Genomic DNA, 21939 nt, shown 5'->3' on the forward strand with positions numbered 1-21939 from the left:
TCATTGTTGAAGACAGTTCTAATGCGAGTGCTTAGTTACTAAAACAAATATATTTTTAAAGCTTCCCAAGGTAGATAATTAGTTTAAGAAGTCATGGTGCATTTTTTTCTTCCTTTTCCTGAAATAGAAAATTATAATCCTGTTGAAGACCCAGGATTCTATATGTCTTAAGATTATAGGTAGTGTATTCCTTCTAAAAGATGAGGATAAATTTCCCTCATATTAAAAATCACCAGCCGCCACAGAAGTGGAATGAAAAATAGTCCTTACCATTTCTTTGTGGACAGCAATTTCCCCCTATTGATATAGACTGTAAATAAGGAATAAACAATCCAATGAAATCAGATAGTATACAGAGATTTCACTGATGAGTTTAGGTGAGCAAATCATAAAAAGAATGAAATATTGCATGGTCCTAATTCTTTGCCAAGAAGCATTTAGTAACCTCCTCACTCTCCACCCCATTTTTTAACCCCATTTTCGAAGAGTAACAGATATTTGATTTTGAATATTTTTTTCCTAATCAAAAAGAAAAAAAATTAAAAATTATTAAAAATTATTACTGCTCACTAGACAAGCAAAATAAATGCAATATTTAATATACTTTATTCAAGACAATCAGCAGTTCCTCTTAACCTATTTATCTGAAGTAATTTATCAGTATACGGACTGTACAAAAATGATTTGCTTTTCTAAATGTTAGATCCTTGGCTTCTGCAAACACTTGAGCCATGCCCAAAGTATAACATAGAAAGTAGGCTGTTCTATTATAATTCTAAGAGCCAAAAGTCTAGAGTATTTTTCTCTCCGTTCTTCAAGATATATTGTATATTAAACAAGTAAAGATTTTTACAGAATATTTCATTTTCACTTGGTTTGGCCAGCAAGGTTCTTTATTAGCCAAAAAATATCTTAATTTTCAAATTAGACTACATAAAGAAAAAAAATACGCAATTAATCACTGTTACCTTGAATGTTTGAAACACCAAAAGGTAATATTGCCTAATATACAATTGCCATATGACTTTTAATATGTCTTGTTTTTTTTAATTAAAAAAAAATTTGTAGCAATGTAACCTTAAGAGGATGCCTTATAGTTCTTTGTTTCACACAGTGCTATCCACTGAGTAATTGCCCATTGGTTATGTGTTGATGGCTTGAAGGAATAAATTAAAAACTAAAAAAAGAATGTGCTGAGGGTAGGATTGAAGCAGTGCTGATTAACTGTGTCTAGTCCTCCTTGCTTCCCTTTCTGGAGCCTACTGTCCCGAAAAGAGGCATGGTTGAAACGAATTTAAAATTGCAAATCTTTTCTACTTAATCACAAGCAAGAAATTAAGTGCCTATTTACAAGTCTGTCTCCGACCACTGCTGTATTCATTTCAATAAAACCAACAATATTTGAGAATAGTAGTTACACAACAGTAGCTAAATAGTGACTTAGTTACTTCGTAATATAATATATGATACAAACCATGGAAGATTTTTAATTTAAAAAGAAAAAGCAAACCAGTGCAGATGTCAGGTAGACATATCAACTGAAAGCACTTAGGAAGTTAAGCTAGTAGAAATGACAATCTTTAAATACCAGTATTTTCCCTGATTTTACCAGCTTTTGGCAGGTTATTTAGACACAGTTATCATTCATGACTTTATTTTAAAATAACTACATAATGTGCAGAAATTGACATAATTATATCTCTGAGGTATTGGTGCCTAATTTTGTAATTCTATACCATTTCCTACTAACTGACTGACTCCCATGTAATTCAGTGGCATCCATATTATTTATTCAGTAATCATTAATTATAGACTTCCTCTAATAAAGGACCCTATGCCTTATTGCCCTGTGTTTTTGGGAGCTCTGTGGTTTTCAATTTTAGAAAATTTGAACTTGGAAGAGCTATTTTTTCCCAGATGATCATTATAAAGTAATGAAGAGGTTAATCACTATCGCCTTGATTAGTTGAAACACCAAAAGATAATACTGCCTAATATAATCGCCATATGATTTTTAATATGTCTTTTTTATTTATTTAAATGTTGGATTCAATTAAATTGTAATAGGAGTATGTTAAATTTATTATGACTCTCTGCCTAAAGGAGTTATTTATTTCTTTATTTCAAAATTAAATTTTTTTTCAATTGGAAACCAACTTTCTTTTATTTAATAAAATATATAATTAGGCTCTATTTAAATTTAAATTATTTAATAGAGAAAATATTGTTAATGTGTATCTGTATAAATTATCTAAATTACCTGAATTTAGGTCATTTATGTTTCCAAAGCACTCACTCTAGGAATTTGACCCCTTAAATAGATCTGGTGAGCTAAAGTACATTTATGTAATAATCTTTCCAAAAGCTATATTCACTTAAACTTGAAAGTATAAGGTATTTGACTTTTTTGTTATTGTTGCTTTTTTTATTTTAAAATTTACATTAATCTTTTATTTCTTAAATTAGGCACATTAGGGAAGACACACAGGTATGAGCACTCAAGATATGTACAATATGATAAAGAGAAGTAGCCTGGCTGGTGTGGTTGGAGGAGCCAAAGAAAAATCTGGAAATAATTGATGAGACTTTTGGAGTTTGGATTAGATCTGATGAGCATTGAATCTTGGAAAAGGGGATAATGTGATTAAAGTTATAGTTTAGTAATGTGAGAGACTAGAAACAGAATTCAACAAGTTGATTCATGTAGCCATAATCCAGGTTAAGGGATGAGTGATAGACTTGCATTATCTAGTTCTGTGAGAGATTACTTGTAAAGAAGTGGTATGGCTTAGTCACTGTTCGAATTTGGATACACACACACAAAAATACCAGAGACCATTCAAAGGTTCCAAGCCTGGGGGATAATAAGAAATGAGAAAATTGGGTTAAGTCATTAGGGGTGTGGTTTGGCTGAGAAATAGATGATTAAATCATTCTTAGACACATTGAGTCTAAAATGATGTGAAATTTTGTAAATAACATTATTTGATGGTAGCTGATGATTTGGGCCTGAAATGGGAATGAGAGTTAGTAGCAGGGATGCAAATTAAGTTATCTCTCCATCATAGAAGGGAACCAGAAACCTTGAAACTGAGATTAATTCTCAAAGTTCAAGAAAGAAAGGTCCGTATAGAACAGCCTTTTCAGACTGTTCATTAACACTGGTCTGCTTTCTAAATAATCTTTTAGCAACTTGTTTCAATTTCATCAGAAGATAGTAGTGAGATTGCTAGGAAGACAAATCCATTCTCGTTGATGTAGAAAGAATTCAGCCATGCTCAGAGTCAGACTGAATCTCTCCTGGAGCAGATTATTGAACTCTTAAGGAATTATTGAGGGACTTAGATCAAGACTTAAAGGTAAATACTTACTTTTCTCACTTTGAAACATTAATATAAATTACACTATTGAGTTATGATAATCTATATAAGAACTACTTACCTCCAGTTCCTTTTCTGAGGCAATTGGCAACAGGCAGCCTCTTAAATATTGCTGGCCATGCTCTATACCATTTTATGCTCCCCTACTTTCAGATTGGGCCAGATTCTTGAACCAAGGACAGCCATCTATAGACTGGCCTATTTTGTAAGAGACAGCTCATTATGAACACTCCTCCCAAAAGCCTGTTCTATACTACATGAATCAGTTTGCCACTTTCTCTTGGGAAGCTTGGGCTCAAAGATACAAAGAGGGATAATTAGTTCCCAAATGGAAGAAGAGAAAATAAAAACAGATTCTAAGAGTAAGTGTACTTGGGTAGAGTGCACGAATATGTGAGAATGGACAACAAAGTACTGAAGTAATAACATCAATGGTTGACTAGGGCTGTCTTTGTAACTGGAGGGTTAGTCATGGCTGTATCTTGAATGGTGTTTCAGTTCTTTGTGAGGCCCGATCATGCAGCTGCTGAAGCCTATTTTTTATTTCTCCTTACTTCTGCCTACATCCTTACACTAAACCCCCAACTTTGTTTCCTTCAAGCCATCTAACATGCTTTTTAAGAGAGTTATAACAGTAGCCAGTTGACAGACATTCCCTCTTTTCCTTTTCCTTCTTCCATATTCCAACCCACTGAGGGATCTAACAGCTCCATAAGAGACGGTGGGGAGGGAGAGTGAGTGAGGAATCAGATTATGCCTCTCATTCTCCCCTTCAGGAACCTGGGTTCAAAAGACTAACCAATAATGGGGGAAGGAAACACTGTGAAGCAAAGAGAAGATTAATATTTAAACTGAAACCAGAAAATTATTGACTCTTCCCAAGATGTCATTAAGGAACATCATGTGTCTGGGAGCAATGGTGAAGAAAACAAAAAAACAATTTTGTTTATGTATTTACTGACTTGAGACTGCTCGATAAACTAGCTAGGTATACATGCCTGTTATCAAACTACTTTTGCTTTTTACAAAAGGCAAAAGTGTATAATGTTATTATGTTAAAAAAATAATAAATAATAAAGATATGTTCCTGAATGTGAAAGGGATAGCTGTAATAAGGACACATAAGTTTGCACCAATGTGGCTTTTCTGGGTCTTCAAAAAATAAGGTAGTCTCTCACATACACAGAGAACACACGACACTCCTTGTACTTTAAAAATCGATAAGCAACAGTTAAGTTCCTGTGCAAAAATTAGAATTAGATTTTTATGACCTCACTGCAGTTGTGCAGGAACTTGACTGGAGAATTGACCCACTGTAGAATCTGGCAAACAAAGGAAGAACACTGTGATTGATTCAAAAGTTGGGCTAGTAACTGATGAAATGTCCACTCGTTTCCTGTACTCCAAGCATCAGGAATTAAGAGTTCCAATTATACCATTTACAGCATTTTTATACTTGGTGGTGGGCTGCCTTTATTGCTGTGGTGCGTGACATTTGTTAAAACTGCCTGACTACACTCTCATGAAGGCCATTCTTGAAAAGCCACTTCCATCCCACACTTAATTTGGGCCTGTGCTGGGCACTGAAGAAGATATGAGTATACACTTGACCTCATGATGGTGTTCTGGAAGCTGAGCTATCCCTTTCCCTCTCCTTTGCATATGTTTCTATTTCTTATGAAGATCGTTAGGTTATAATATTGTGATGTGGCAGTTCAGTCAAATTCTGCAGGTAAGGAGCTAGGTCTTCTGTAAAGGAGCTAAATTTACTTCTTGTCAGTCAGAGGCTGGTTCTCAGACAAGAAATGAAAACTTGAAAAGCAAGTATCCCACTGGGCTTTGATAAATTTCTCTTCTCTTTTTGGAACGGTTCTTTTGGAACCAGACTTCAAGGATTCCTAAATGTAAGTCCGGATAGAATTATATGTATAATCGTTGCTTCCTTATCCTGCCTCATCCTTGAGTTTGGCCCTCTAAATGGAAGCATCTTCATATCAAGTAGGCTTACACTGACTGCTCATGTCCTTTTCTGCCTTCCACCTTGTGAGTCCTTGTTTTACTGATTCAGTGCTTGCCAAGGGCCTTCAGCACCTCGGAAGCAGATTGTGAGCTCCACATGTGTTTGTACCTAGCATGATGTCAGTGTTGACAGTATGTACTCTAAGGCAGGGGTCAGCAAACTTTTTCTGTAAAGGGACAGATAATAGGAATTTTAGGCCTCACAAGTTAAAAGGTCTCTGGCACTCAACTCTGCTGTGGCAATGTGAAAGCAGCCATATACAATATATAATGAATTGAGCATGGCTATGTTCCAATAAAATTTATGGACTGAAATTTGAACTTTATGAAATTTTTAGGTAACACAAAATATTCTTCTGTTGGTTTTTTAGAAACTATTTAAAATGTCAAAACTATTCTTAGTGGGTGGTAGACTGGACTTGACTACTACAGCTGTAGTTTGCCAGCCCCTGCTCTAGAGACATGCTTCCTAGGTTCTAATGTGGGTTCTGTCACCTCCCAACTATGTGACCTTGAGTGAGTTACATCAGCTAAATATGCTTCAGTTTCTTTACCTGGAAAATCGGTTGGCGTGAGGATTTAATATATATTCCTTAGAACAGGGCATGGCATGTATAATAAGCTTTCCATAAATGGTAGTTATTATTAATATTTGTACTTGCAAAGACGTCTTTATTTTATCTTCTCAGATAGTAACTTAGATTTACTTTTGTGGATAGTTTTGAATCGAGTTAAATTTATTTTTTTCCAAGTTTGTTTTTGCTTAGTTTTTTCTTCACGAGTATTCCATGCCCTTAGTAAATGATTGATTCTGATAAGATACATGGAGTATTTCAAAGGTCTCTTTGAAATATTAATTATTTAAAATATTGAATGTGAGCTATTTTACCAGAGGCATCAACATTGGTTTTCTGGTAAGTGTTAACAGCCAGGTTTTGGGGTATTTGATTATTTATAGAATGTATAATTTTCTCCTCCCAATCTTCTAGTCTGTAGGTAAACAGGAAAAAAAATGAATATGCATAAACACTTTTTAACTACCATTTGCTATCAAGCTGTCTTACTGTAGGCAAACTGCCAAAAAGGTGCCTCTGGCCAAAAAAGTTTCTTCACTGGAACTCTACCATTAGAAATTCATTCATTTGTGTTAACAAACTCCTTTTAAAGTGAAAATACATCAGGGAAAGTTAATTCACCAGTTTGGTTCCCCTGACCAACTTTTAGGTAGCACCTCCCATGTAGATATTAGTGGAGAAATCACCTCATTCTTCACCACTCACCTCTTTGGAGTGGGATATCTACTTATCTTGTGACCTGAATACAGTACCTATTCCATGACAAAATGTACCTAAAACATTAACCTTAAAATTATTAAGTAAGAGTAGTATTCACTATAAAGTTTATCAGGGATCTGAAGATTTATCTCACTATAGGAAACTATTACCTGTTCTGGCAAGGAGATAATGGAATGAATGAACTCTCCAACCAATATTTTCCCCTATAGTTTTAACTTTAATTTGTGCTGAGATTAATTTTGCTTTTTGGTGTGTATCACTGTGTAATGCCTCAACCTGGAAACATAATGATTTTGTTTTGTTTTACAAATTTTCAACTGCTGCATAATGTAATCGCTACCTGCCCCTGGTTCATCCTGTGGTTTCTGGTAATTTCTTCTAAGCTCCTGTGTCCTCTTTTCCCTCTTGGAAATTTTCATCTTTTGAACAGAAGCATCTGCCTTCATTATTTCCCTTAGAACTTTTTACATTCTGTTTATGCCTTGTTTTAATCTCTTCGATATAGTATCTTGATTTTCTTAAATGCTTTCCATGGCTATAAATAACTTCATCGACTATTATCCTACTTACCATCTGTTGTTTTTTTCAAGTCACCAATATCTCCATTCTTCACTCAATTCCAATTAACTGCAAACTAACAGGAACCTCTCATCAGGTAGAGGCTTTCTAGATGCTTGTTCAGGTTCTTCTCATGTCTGTTGGTACAGTGCTTTGCCAAATGGTTTGACTTCTTTTATTGCTGACTCATTTCAGTACACTATTACTCTTACCAATACAGATTAAGGTCCTGCAGCACAATGTGTTATTTTTACCATATTATGGTTGCCTTTTGCTTCATCTATTACCTTTTACTGTTCCATGTTGAAGTATAAGAGCTATTTTTTAGCACTGTGCCTTCATTTATTTATTTTTTAGATTCCTAGAGAAGGGATTTTGTTTCCTTCTTCCTGGATAAGTGAGCAGTCTTCTAGTTTTGTGTCATCTACAAAGCCATACATCGTGCAGCATGGTCTTAATCTGGACTGTAATATATAGTATAAAAAAGATTGAATCTAACACTAATTTTTCTTGCACTCCACTTGTCATTGCCTTCCTATACTGTCAACTTCCATTTACTACTACTCATGACCTTGCTCACAAACCAGTTTTACTTTTCCGTTCAGTCTTTCACTGTTAATGCCAAAATTAACCATCTTACTTTGCCCAGAGTTATAGACAGAATATTTGTCCCTGGAAATTAAATTGTGTTCTATGTATAATTGTTTTCTCTCCCATTCTGATCCACTTTGCATACTACCTACCATGAGGCTGATCTTAATTGTCACCTTTATCATATCACTGTCTTATTGAAGACTGATATATGACTTTTTAGAGTCCCTTGAAGCATATTCAGACTCCTTACTTTGATATCTAAGTCTCTTTAGAACTTTGCTCTAATCTTACCTATCCAACTATTACTCCTGTACCTTTCAACTCTGTTGTTCTCCTCATGATTTATCATGCACACCATGCATATTTAATTTCAGGTAGCTATTCTGATTCAAAATGACCTCAATACTTTTTACCCACTTAAAATTATATGATATGAACAGGCAAAACTAATAGGTAATGGTAGAAATCAGAGCAGAGATTGCCTCTGAATAATGGGAACAAGAGGAAACTTGTTGGGGATGATAGAATTGTTCAATATTTTGACTGTGGCGGTTGTAGCAGCTTGTCAAAACTCGCCAAACCTACATTACAATGCACAAGACCTGTGCATTACAATATTTATAAACTTACACACACACATACACATGCACACACATATGATAGCAAGCAAGTGAGCAAGTGCATATGTGCTAGGAATTAATAAATCTCGATTTTAGTGTCTTTAAATCAATCATTATTCAACCTTTTAATGTAATGTTTTCAGAGGCTTAAGCCTTAATTCTTCCATGAGTCTTCCTCAACTCTTTGAGCCCACAGAGAGCATAGTTTTATTTTTGAAAAGTATTTAATCTGCATAAGTATTTCATTTGGTAGGGTCCTACCCTCAATAAGAAGCCTTTTCTTCTTTTGGGTCACTTTAGACTGATTGGTAGATGTCAACTTCTTCAACTTTGAGCAGCTCAACTTTTCTGGAAAGCTTTATTCAATTGAGAATTCAAGGAGGCTATAATAGTAAATTAAAGCCATTATGCCTAGGTTGTCAGGATCTAAGGAAATTATTTTTATAGTATTGGCTTTAGTCATTTTTGAGGAGTAATGAACTGGAGTCGAGTCTTAGAGGGAAAGTACAAAGCACTGGGTGTTTAGGTTCCTAGAGTAATGAGGAGTATTCCAATTAATAATGTTTAATAAAAAAGGAAGGAGATCTCAGAGTATTTTCAAAAAAGGTAAAGAGTCAGAGAGTTTACTCTACTTGCATATTAACAAGTCAGCCTACCACAGTTTTAGGTGTGTTGGCAGAAACCACAAGACTCCAGGGTCAGAGTCAAAGAACTCTGTTATTCATGGCACGACAAGCAGTGTGAGCTTCACGGTCTCATTGTTTTCCCTTGCCTTACAACTCCCATAAGGTGACACTAAGGTGGGCCCAGGAGGATGCTATGCACAGAGTGGGTTTGCTTCACTGCTTAGGAACTCAGGCTTAGTAATCTAAATCTTTTAAAATGGACTAAAAGCAAACTTGCCTGATATGTGCCCTAAAGGGAGATATAATCAGTCTTGAAAGCAAACAAAACTGCCTTCTGCTCTGGAGGGTGACACTATGTCTTTCAAGGCTATTCACTATAAAAACATCCTTGAAAAGATAGTTCAAAACAAAGACCATCAATGTTTGTGCTACAAAATGTGAAAAAATGTGAGAAACCCATAGAGAATAGCCTTTAAATAAGTTTGTGCTAGCCGGTAGGGAATAGTCTTGCGCAGAGATGTAGGAGATGATTAATTCACCTATTGCTAACTTTCATCTGTGGCATCTCCAAACTCTTCTGGAAACATTAAGTCAACACAACACAGGTAAATGTTGGTGCTGAACATTGAGATCAGCAGGCATTCAGCATCCACTGAATGGCCAACATTGTTGGAAACGTGAAATAGAAGGTACAACTCATGCCTTTCATTTTACCCAATGATAAGTAGCTCACACAGAGCCCATAGGACTGCATACAGCCTGCCTAGCTCCTTAATACTGTCTGTGATCTGATTTCAGGATGAAAGATTAGGAAGTTGCCTCTGAATTATTACTTCTCAGACATGCCCATATATTAACATTTTAGTGGCTAAAAAGCATTAACAATTTTTTCCTTAATAATTCTTTAATGCAGTAAAATAGTTATTATAAATTGTAAGAAAGCACATTTTCCTATGCAACTCAATAAATATATTTTCCTTTCAATGAAAAAGAAAACAAAAGATTTTTTCTCTGAGTTTGACTACATAGACCAAAAAGTTAAAAACAAAATAACAAAAAATAGCTATTCACTACTAATTACAGCTAAGTAAGAATGAATGGTTCTATGAACTTGGAAATTGTAGGTGAACTATCTACCTCACATAATTCAAGCACATACCAAAATTCACTGAAATTCATTTGAAATAAAAGATAAATGCTTTCAAATGGTCATGTTGGTTTCCATTTTGTTTTAGGAAGACTAACTGAAATATAAACCATTTCTATGACATATTTATAAAACCTTCATTTTTTAGGGTTTAAACATTTCATTAAAATCTCTCAGCTCCGTTGAAAGTTATAATAAAGCAAATGAAAAAGTAATGGTGGATTGAAACCTACATTTCTTTCCTTTAATACATCAGTGATGTTTATAAAGACCTGACTTAAAAAAAAAAACATTTAGCAGGGGCAGTATGACCCACAAAAGGATGAATATTGGTTCTTGGCGAGGTGAATGGAGAAAAATCTTTGACATTATAATGGTTTACAGCCTTCTAAAGGGTCACAGGACATAACAGATAATGTGGTATATCTGTGGTATTAAATTTTAACAGTAGGGAATTAGGAAAAAGATGTCTAAAATGGCTCTTTGGGGCAAAAGAACGATAATGAAAAAACTGTTCAGAACCAGTGATCTAGCATAATATTTTGATCAGTGTTGTCACATGGCAACCACTAAATTAAGCAAAGGGATTTATTTTTAATTTCTCTCTATGTCATATTTGTTCTTTTCACCTTTTTAACCTATATGCAATATAATAGCATGAAAGAATTTTAATGAAATGGTATCTATAATATCATGTTATAAATATTTTAATTTTGTGTATCATTTACGTAAAATCATAAACACAAATTTTTGTAGTCTGTTGTTTTTACTCACATACATATATTCATCTTTCTATGTAGTCTTTACAATGACTATTTTTATAAGGATACATGAGATTCAGTTGTACTCTGGCTCTCTTCTGGCTGTATTTCTAAACCTTTAAAAATTCCTTCCATGTCTTCTTTGCAGTTCTGCTTCTCCTGACTTCCTATTAAAAACTGGAGTCCTCGGGAACTGCATGCTGTAACCCTTCTTCTTCTCATATACTATCTCAGGGTAATCTCATCTATCCTTCAACGGCACTCAAATTTTCTAGCTCCAGCCTGGAATTCACTCCTGGGTTCTAGACTCATATTTTCAACTTCTCACTGGTGTGTTGTAAAAGTTAAAGATATAACTTTTAAAAAATCTCAGGAAAAAATTGTCACATTTCCTCAAACCTGTTTATCCCTGGTCATCTAGACTCCTTCTCTCCCACTTGATCTCACCCTCCCAGTGAGATTCTATTAACTGTATTAATTCCTTCAAAATATCCATCCTCTCCATTCACTCTGCTCTCCCCTTAGTTCAGTTTTTTATCTCTTACTTAGACAATTACACTATACTCCTAAACATTTTCCAGCTTTCCACCATAGCAACTTGAGTCATCCACCACGGTGCTGTTTGAAAAGTCTTTCTGAAGTGTAAATCTGATCAAGTCGTTCCCTATTGCTTATAGCTGTGCTGCCCAATATGGTAGCCAGGAGCCACATATAGCTATTGAGCACTTGAAATCTAGCTAATCTGATGTGCAATGTGGTGAATTAAAAATACATTAGATTTCTAAGACTTGGTCTGATGAAATAAACGTAAAATATATAATTTTGTATATATTGAGATAAATATTTCCTTAATATATTCAAATTAGTTTCATGCGTTTTTATTTTTTTTAATATGGCTACTAGAAAATTTAAAATTATTTATGTGGCTCACATTTGTGGCATGCATTATATATCTAGTGGACAGTCCTGGTTTATAAGATAAATGTTCAAATTCATATCATAAAATTATGATCTTTCATCACCTGGCCACCATATCCCTAGTCCATTTCCTCTTCTGCTAGCTGTCATGCAAAGAGGGCTGGTCTTGGTGTCAGATTGATCTGGGTTTGTGCCTGGGCCCCTCCACCTGCCAGCTGTATTACCTGGAGCAAGGTGCATAAACTCTCTAAGTTTCGGTATCCCCAGCTAAAAAACAGAGATAATACCTATTTCAATGTGTTGCTGGGAGGATTAAAAGATATGACAAATGTTGAATGCCTACTACATAAAATTTAATTTTCCCAGATCCATTCCAGCTAGACCAAACTACTTTCAGTTCTTATTTCTATTGTAAAGAGTGGGTGATGGTTCAGCTGAGTCTGCAGCCTTAATATTCCTAAAAGTGCACAATCCTATTTCCCTCATTAGTTACTAGGATCCTACTTTCCTTTTATTTTTCAAGCTTTCGTCAAATAATAGATCTGAGAATGCTTGTGTTTCCCTTTATTTTTTTTTCATTCAGTATCCTGTCCTAGGGAATTCATTGTAGAATATATCATTGTAATATTGAAGAAATCTCAAGGCATAATCAAAAGAGATTTTAGCTTTCTCTTGCCCCATAAGAGAATATTTTATTTCTGTGATCTGATACCACATCCTCAATTCTTTAAACAAAGTAAGATTTAAATTTAACTTTGGAATAGCCTCAGAAACATTTTTTTTCTCCCTTACTCCTCCTCTCTTTTTGTTCTCTTAACCCTCTTGCCTACAAATGTTCTCTACCCCAGACCCACATATTTAGTTACCACGCAGATTAACCACCTAATTAGGGTCTGTCTCATCAGTTCGGTCTTCTAGAAAAGGGACCTCAGCTCACTGTGCATTATCAACTGTGTAGTAGAGTTCCTGGAAATTGACACCTTCAGACAGATGCTCTAACATATTTAAAAATGTTTTTGATGGCCAGAGTTGTCAAAGGTGAAATGTTCTACATACATTTCCATTAGGAATTTCCAAGAACATCTTTTGAGTACTTTGCTCGTGGATTCTTAACAGTTCTTTCCCCTAGGAAAAGCTTAGAAATACAGCAACATTCTAAAAATGATGATGAGACTGGCTAATGTTTCTCAAATGTAAAATGTGGCCTTTCAGATGGTGTGGTCACCTTTTCCTTTTACAATGTCAGCGTTTTGAAATGCAGAAAGGATATGGATTAGGTAGGAATTGAATACAAATGTGTTTTGCAAATAGTGTCTTTTGAGATAATCGTAGATGATGGTTGAATGCTGAAGGTATTAATACAATCAGTATTTAACCTTGTGTAACTCTGCTTCATCAAATCACACCCTGTGCATTGATTGCATTAAGCTGGGTCAATGGTTTCTTGCTTAGGAATATCTTAGAAGAATCTTAACAGGAAGGCAGCAGTAGCTGATCAGCTACTGTTTATTTGCATACTGAGCGTGTCATCAATAATACAAAAGACAAGGTCTATAAGTTGAAAGAACAGTGGGATTGGCATGAATTTTGCTTAATGGTGCATAATAAGTGAAATAGTCTGTGGTGCCAGAAACTGACAGGACCCATTATGTTAAAACAGATATATGTCTTTAATTTAGGGGTATTATGTAAATCTGACAGGAGTTTTTCTCTTTATTTTCCTATAGTTTAACTTTAATTGCTCCAAGATTAATTCCAATTTCTCCTTTCCTCCAGAGGGTGATGAGACTGGCGTGATGGATAATCTTCTAGAAGCCCTACAGTCAGGGGCAGCATTTCGAGACCGCAGAAAGCGGATTCCGAGGAATCCAGGTAAGACCCCTTCCAGCTCACATGGCATTGTAAAATGTGAATGTTCAGAACCAAAGAACAAAAAAACAAAACAAATAAAAAAAACCCTTCCCCACGATTTATTTTTAACAGTTGATCTCAGTTCATGTGTGAAGTCTCAACAGGCTTTCACATCTACATGATTGCAAGTTTCAACTTGGTAAAAATATCTTCAAATAACTGTAGACTTTGCAAAAAAAAAATCAGAAACAAAGACTACCGCCGTGCTTGATATTAAATATTTTAATTGTTATTTTATGAGCATGTGGTTTGAATGGAAGATGTGGTTTAAAAACCATAAATGTAATTAAATCATTAAAAGTAATTGGCCTTGAGGATGTCATATTAGCTATTTACAGGTAAGGAAATGATAAGATAATGTTTTTTTTTTCCCTAGAGGCCATTTTGGTTTGACAGTACAGTCCATTCTCCATGTTAATAAAGAGAGGAGAGGCGCAGATAATCCAAGACTTCCAGAAGTTCCAAAGCATTGTAACATATGTTCATGTGTGTTTTTGATTAGTCACAAAGTCACACTATGAAAATTGGTCTCCGGGGAAGAAAAAACATGAAAGAAGCAGAACAACCTCCCTCACTCAAGTGTATCTAGGAAGTTGTCTGCCTTCTCTGTTTATACGCTATGGCTGAAGTAAATAAAAGCTCCTCTCAGGATAATCCAAATAGGCTAAGCTATCCTTCTCCTCTAAATAAGTTTTTATATTTTTTAGTTCCTATCTTTCTTAAAGTAGAGGGAGAAGTTAGGTGTGTTGATTTAAAAGGTCCTCTTCATAGGCTGTAAAGCTGTATGGAGAAGTAAATGGAAAAAGAATAATTCGTAATAAATATGTAAACTCTACTGTATTTAGATTGATAAGATTTGCCTAGAATAGCCTACAATTCAAAACATATTCTGTATTTGGACTTGAAGCTATCATCCATCATTAGAATGGAAATTTAGACTCTCAAAATCATTGTACTCGAACAAACCAGTGAAAGAAATGGAGCCCAGTGCAGAGTTACTCAGGAAGCTCTTGGCAATGGTGAAATACATTTTTGGGAATCCTAGTGGATAGTTTAGCCTGGAGGTCAGATATGGTTGAGAGGAGAGAAGTGTTTTGGTTAGAGGATATGACTGCTTTGTATGTATGAAGACATTGAAGATGGCCTACAAAAAGCGTGGAAGACTAGAGGAAAGAAAAGTAAAATTTATATTTATGTATTCATATTAATTTCTTAGGGTAATGCTGCATGGCAGAACGTTAGGAGCACTGCTAATCTGTAACTGTGAGGCAGCCAATCCATCTGTCGGAGGCTCCTTTCACCTCTTAAAGAAAACAGAAACCTTCACTGCTCTTTCTTGAACTATTGGATCATAAATAGTCAGTGAAAAGCAAACTGAAAAAAATTTTATACGATTTAGTTCTCTGTTAAGCAACTGATACCTAAAAGCATGTTATTCTTTGCCTTAAAAGAACTGTCATCATCTTCTAGTCTGTTTATTTTAAAAATACATTTGCTAAGGCCCCTGTCTGATTAGTCTCACACCTCAAACTGACTCCAGAAAGACTGCTGGGAGAGAATGATCATTCCATGGGGTTTCTGTGAGTTTGGTACTCAAGGGACTGTGAAACACCAAGAATATATTCAGAAGCTACATAATTTTATAGTACTGATTCCAAGTAACCTAAATTGGGATCTCCTTTGGTTTGTAGCTGGAGCGCCTCCATGAACACATAGGGTCAAAATATCAGCCTGTTTAATCCTGGCAGTCATTTCAGTTGGCAGCAGCCAATGCAATGTCCAGTGGTAAAAGGAAACTAGAAAGCAGGCAGTGACAATTATGGGTAAAGCTTTTTGGACATCAGTACAAGAGCTAGAAGTGAGGGACGGGGGCAGGCACAGAGTGGACAAGTCTGCCAAAAACTCTCCCATCTGTTTGCCTCCTTCTACAAGTAACAGAACCAGTGGCTTTTCCAGATTTCCTCTTTGTTTCTACCTTTCCTAGCTAGATCATCTTTTCCTGCTGGCCCCCTTTTGCATTGACTTTCTTAGGCACCTTATTTGGTTCCTTTTCAATATCCCATAGACTTTATCTTGTTACACTTTCCCCATTCAATACTGGCTTCGTTGCTGCTTTCCAATAATCTCCACTTCAGTATGATGAGATAAAAGCAGTAAAACCAAATTATATCTATATACATATACATATATATGTATGTATGTATGTGTGTGTGTGTGTATATATCTATTTTTTAAAGGCTCTTTTCTCCAGGTTAAGTAAAATAAGAAGAAATAGCCCAAAATCTGAAATTAGAGTCAATCACAAACAGCAAAGAGGTACTGCTCTACTTGCCATCTCCATTATCATCTCTTATTGATGGAAATAATAATATGTAAAATACAGAGCTCTACAATTCTCATTGTAGTGTTTTCAATTCCATATTTAAACAAAATGAGGTTATAGTCTATATTCTTCATTAGAAAATTAAAATGTTAAATGGTATAAATAGTTGCCTAAATTACAAATCTTCCATGCTGAGCCTATGATCTCCTCCCCAAGAACAATCTACATTAGGTACCTCAGAAGGAGTTTCTAAATATTGCCTCCAGCCCATTCAGCTGAGTGTGCTGTTTTTGTTAGGGCCACCAAAAGACATTTTAAGGGAGACTATCATATCAGGAGTGATATTGAAAATATTAATAACTGATATAGCACAAGCCCCAACTAGTCAGAATGTACACAGGCAATAAGTAGCCACTGGCTGAATATCAGTCCAGATTAGAGCTTTGCTGATGTCAAACTCTGAGATTAGATGAGCCCCTAAACATTCATTAATTTATTGGACATCTGTTCTGTGAAAGGTACCATGCTCGACAAGATTGAAGATGCAGTAATAAGAGTTCCTTAGTTATAAGACCCTTGTGTCTTGTAGGAAAGATAAAAAGTACAGAAAGACTACAGAATAAGGCAGATGATGATAGGTATTATGCAAGAGGTGTTAATAACATATTATATGAGTTCAGAGGAGGGAAATGTCATGCCTTATTGGATATATCAGAAAAAGAATCACATAGAAAAAAGCATGGAAGGATGAGTATGGATTTCAGCAGTTGGAGTTGGAGATAGTGGACATTTTTATCAAATGAAATATCTTTTAAAAAATAGAGAGGTATGAAAATAAAAGTAGGGAGAATGGCAAATACTATAGCTAGTAAGAAAATAGACTATATTAAGTGTAAAAATAAGGCGATGATTCTAGAACAGTAGGTTGGTGCCACATCACCTAATGCTTGAATAAGAGACTAATGTGTTAGCATATAGCTCTTTAGGCAACAGGGATATATTGAAGGTTTTTAGGCGGAGATGCATAATCAAAGCTACATATTAGAACATTGAATCTACAGAAGTATGTATGAGTGATGAATTAGGATTCTACTGTCATATTCTTAGTCAAAGAAGATAATTTAGGGGAAGAGTAGCAACCAGGGCTCAATGATGATCCTAGGGCTTTGAGTGTAATTAGTTGGGAGGACAGTTGAGTTTTGAGAGAAAAAAAAACTATTAAAATCGGGAAAAGCAATGCTAATAGATGATACCTTTCATTTTGGGCAGGTGACTGAAAGTGATAGCAGTGTTAAGGTCAAATGTTCAGAAGTTTCCTGGAAATATGGGTGTAGATTCCATCACGAGATGGTTGAGTTTGTGAGATTTCTGGTTATAGTGTGGAAATTGAAGAGATTATTAGAGGGATTATTAAGAGAAGAGAGATCCAAAACCAGAACCTTGAAAATGCCTCCACTTAGTGGCTAAAAGTAGAACTACCAAAGAACATAAACAAGAAGCAGTTGGGCAGGTAGGAAGAGAATCAAGACACTATTGTTCTAGAAGCAAAGGAAGAGGGAAGTATTAAGACTTGGGCATATCCAACAGTGACACATACTACAGTGGAATCCAAAAGGATAAAGACCAACAATTTGACAGTTGGGAGCTTTCTAGTGACTTTTTAAGAGTATCTTCTCAATATTGGACTGGAGCAGGGAGCTGAATTCAGGAACTAAGCAATGAGTAGACGGTGAAGCTATAGGGATAGATCGTATTCATTCAGCAATTGAGTAAATCTGTTGAATACCTCCTGGGTGTCATGTACTAGGTACTGAGGATACAAAACCAAATAGGCCATTTGCCTCAAAGAGTTTACATATTGCTTGGGAAAACATGAATGTAAGCCATGCAGCACAATCTCATACGTCCCATAATGAGACAGGAATTGTGTGCTCATACAGCACAGGAGTCAGAGTAACCTCCCATCCCCTCACCTCTTGAGAACCTTTGCTAGAATATGGACTATACTTTCTAGAAGCTTGGCGGATAAAAGGACCATCTCAGTTTTCCTTAATAACCTAGTATGGATCTATCATCTATGAATTTGGCTAAATCTTTCTGGATCCTCCTTGTTACAGCCTTTGTTAGCACTTAAGGTAATAAGTTCCATATGTTTACAATGCACTTTGTAAAGAATTGTCCATCCGCATTCCTGATTTAGCCATTATAAGAGCAAAGGTAAGCTTTAGAGGGAAAAAGAAAACACACATAGAGAAAAACCTTGCAAGTGTGAAAAGCACACTTAAATATAAATATGCAATGCCACACCTGTTTTATTACTGAATAGCTATAGATACTTAGCACTTGCTTCCCCTCCTTTAACTAACTTGACTTCTTCATTCTTTGCCCGCTGTAAGTACATATAAACAGCCTTCTCAGCAATAGATATCTAACTTAGCTATTTTGGCTATGACTAGATTTTGATATATAGTTCTACACATTAAAAAAGCACACAAGAGAAACATTCTAAAGAAACGAAACCAGGAAACAGAATAAATGTAATTTGGTTTTAGAACTACACAGGCAACTGAGAAAACTAAATTTGAAAAAAAAAAAAAAAACGAAGAAACTCAGGAGACACATGATCCTAGTTTTATGGATCAACAAGATAACAGTATAAATGAGAAGGTATAATTTACCATTTGAGAATAGATAGGGGACAAGAAACAATGATATTCAACAGAGGAGAAAAAACTGTAAGTATTAGGGGAAATAGTTTTACAGTAAAACAAACCCGCATTTTTCTAGGCCTCTCTACCTCACATAAATAACAAAACCCAGATTTTCCCAACTCTTGTCTCCATGTACACATTCGAGACCTCAGCTGCCTAAAAGGGATCTCTGAAACGTTTCTAGAAGTTCTCAGAGGGCATTTCACAAATGCAGTCACCTGCCACTGTTCCTCAAACTTCGCCTATAACACCGTCTATTTCCACGGCTGTTGTTTGCTGTAGCTGGCACTGTCATGCCTTCATGATGCCAGAGCTTGACAGCGGCCAGTGGCAGAGTGGGGAGAAATGCCTCCCTCTTCCTTTACTGTGGCACTACCCCAGTGTACCAAGCAGTACTACCTGTGCCTCAAATCCTTACAGACATCTTTAGAGAAAAAGCCTTCGGTTTTAATAGCCCTCTGAACCTCCATAGGATTTGACCTCATACAGCAAGGCCCAAAGACAAGCGTGTGACAGATACTATGTAGTGCTTAGTATTTTCCTTCTTTTTCAAAGACCAAGGCATGTTGGGGTTTTATGTTTGTTTTTGTTTTATTATTGCTAGTTTAAGCTGGTCATTCATTCCAAGTTGTTACTTTTTTTATACCTCAGCATGAGTTCTTTCCCGTGAGACTCCTCAGTCTCTATTTTGTAAGTGTTAGAATCTTAGACTACTTTGCTAAACCACATTTTATCTTTAGTATAGTTGTTATATTTTAATATATAATTAAAATCTAGTAAAAATGGTATAATGCAAGCAAATAAACAAAAACACGGCATTTGTCCAAATACTGCTCAACTACTAGGGGCCAGGCAACAGTGCTAGGGCCCTGGAATGCAAAGATGAATAAAGCATGGGTCTTGCCATGAAGAACTCAGTTTTGTGGAGAAGATAGATATATACACTGTATAAATGCTATGATATAATGCAGAACGTGCTAAAAGAGCAACTAACTGCATAGAGAATTCAAGAAAGATTGCATGATGAAAATGACATTGAGCTGTGTTTTGAAGGTTGGCTAGAAGTTTTATCTGGAGGAAAATTGGAGGAATGGGCATTTCAGACAAAGGAAATGGCCAACATGTGCAGTGGAGATACAGGAAGGCACATTGGCAACGATGCCAAGTTTGTTGCAACAACGAAGAGCCAAGAGGGGTTTTCAAGTAAAGGATTACATAATCACACACACACACACACACACACACACACACACACATGCACACACACACAAGCAAGAGGGGTTGAGACTGGAAATAACAGATTTGAGGGACATCTCCAATATAGAAACCTTGGGATCACCCAAGACTAGTATGTCCAATGAGAGGTAAAGAAGGCCAAGATTAGTGTGTTTGAGAATTCTAATATTTAAGAGGCAAATAGAGGAATGAACAAAGGACACTGGGGGGAAAATGGTTAGAAAAGGAGAAGTAGACAAAGTGATACCTGGAAGACCGAGGGTAGAGAAGATTTCAGAATGGAGAAAGTCGATAGACTCATTCATATCCTGCAGAAAGTTAAGTAGAATGGTAACTGAAAATAGAAGAATGGGTGGGTTTGTTAACTAGCAAGTAATAGTTGGCCTTTCCCTGAGCAATTTCAGTAGAACCATGGGGGCCAAGAGCCAGGTTCTAATGGATTAAAAAATGAAAAATATCTTTTGTACCTACATGCTAGGGCTTGAAAGAAAGAAAGGTAGTTAGAAAATGAAAAGATAATTGTATTTCTTCCATATTCTGACAGATCACTTTAGACACTTTCATGCGTCTTGAATGGAGTTGCCATTCATAAATTATTATGCCTAGTTTTACTTCCAAATATATGACTTTCACCGTCTTGATTCAATGGTACTTATTAAGTATATGCTGTGTGATATAGTTAAAATACTTTAGCATGCTAGTGCTTTACAGTTAACAAAGCACTTTTTCATCTATAATATGGTATGTGATTCATAGCCATGCAATTTGGAATTTTAGTCTCATGGTTTAAAATGAAGGACATTTGTGGCTCATAAAGAATAGAATGGAAGTGGAGGAAGAATATGCTTTAGTTAACTAGGTAGAAGCCGTGGGAGAGTTGGCGAAGGAGACAAAAAGGATGGGTCCATCTTGAGAAAATCTTTCTTTGTCAACTTTAGAATTAACTGGTTCGTAAATGGTGAAAGTCAGAGGTGGGTGGATCATAGTATATGTGTGATTCTCTTGAGAGGAGGAGAGATGGTGGTGAAGAAGAAGCAAATCAAATACTCCTCAGGCCAGCAGCCACTTAGTGTTCTCAGTAGGTTAGTTAGCTTAGTTACCTCTGGACGGTAACTAGACGGTTATACTTGCAATCTCAGAGAATTGATCAACATTCAGGGGACAGTAAAATATACAAAAGTAAGACAATCTGGGGAAAGTGAATAGCACGATGGGGAAAACCACCATGTTTTCTGAGGAAAGCAGATGTTCGTGGCACCGGTTCTCAGCCCTACCTACACACCGAGATCACTTTGAGGTGCTTCTAAGAAATACCTGTGTCTGGTTCTTCTCTGAACCAATACAATCCAAATCTATAGAATCAGAGCATGGGCAATCATATTTTTTAAAGTTATTCAGTCTATTTTAATGTGCCACAAAAGTTGAGAACCACCAATTTATGAGACTAGTGTGGAAACTGGAGCACATGAAGGAGAGCACGAAGGAGTTGGTTATGGATGTGTGGGGTGAATAAAAGCTAGTGTTGTATCACAGAGGCCAAAAGAATAGAGCTTTTTGAAAAGATGGTGCTGAATAGCATCAGATGTAGCTGAGAGGGCCCATAAAATAAGGGTTTGGAAGGATCTATTGGATTTAACTATTAAAACCGCATTGGTGACCTTAGAAAAAACAGTTTTAGGAGAATGAAAACAGTTTTAGGGTGAGAGTGAGGTATAAGCTAGATTTCATTGTTTTCTAAAATGCTGTTAATTTTTAAGACTGCTTAATTTAGTGTCTTTAAAAAATCACTTCATGTGAATCTTATGATGAAGTGTGTACCTATATTAGTTACATAATTTTC

General features: G+C 35.8%; 1 protein-coding gene across 7 annotated transcripts in view; it reads left to right on the plus strand.

Moving 5' to 3' along the window:
• The window catches only part of DIAPH2 (diaphanous related formin 2), a 776708-nt gene that overhangs the window by 620608 nt on the left and 134161 nt on the right, over positions 1-21939 (plus strand). For 4 of the 7 annotated variants that reach the window (XM_036226378.1, XM_036226383.1, XM_036226380.1 and 1 more), the window contains one exon: positions 13695-21278. In XM_036226378.1, the coding sequence (XP_036082271.1) occupies positions 13695-13951 (257 nt within the window). In that variant the 3' untranslated portion in view covers positions 13952-21278. Of the gene's footprint in view, positions 1-13694; positions 21279-21939 lie in introns of those variants that run through there. The other 3 variants (XM_036226381.1, XM_036226382.1, XM_036226384.1) reach the window with 2 other exon arrangements.

This window comes from Rousettus aegyptiacus, unplaced genomic scaffold (assembly GCF_014176215.1).
Source record: "Rousettus aegyptiacus isolate mRouAeg1 unplaced genomic scaffold, mRouAeg1.p scaffold_m13_p_9, whole genome shotgun sequence".
Lineage (NCBI taxonomy): Eukaryota > Metazoa > Chordata > Mammalia > Chiroptera > Pteropodidae > Rousettus > Rousettus aegyptiacus.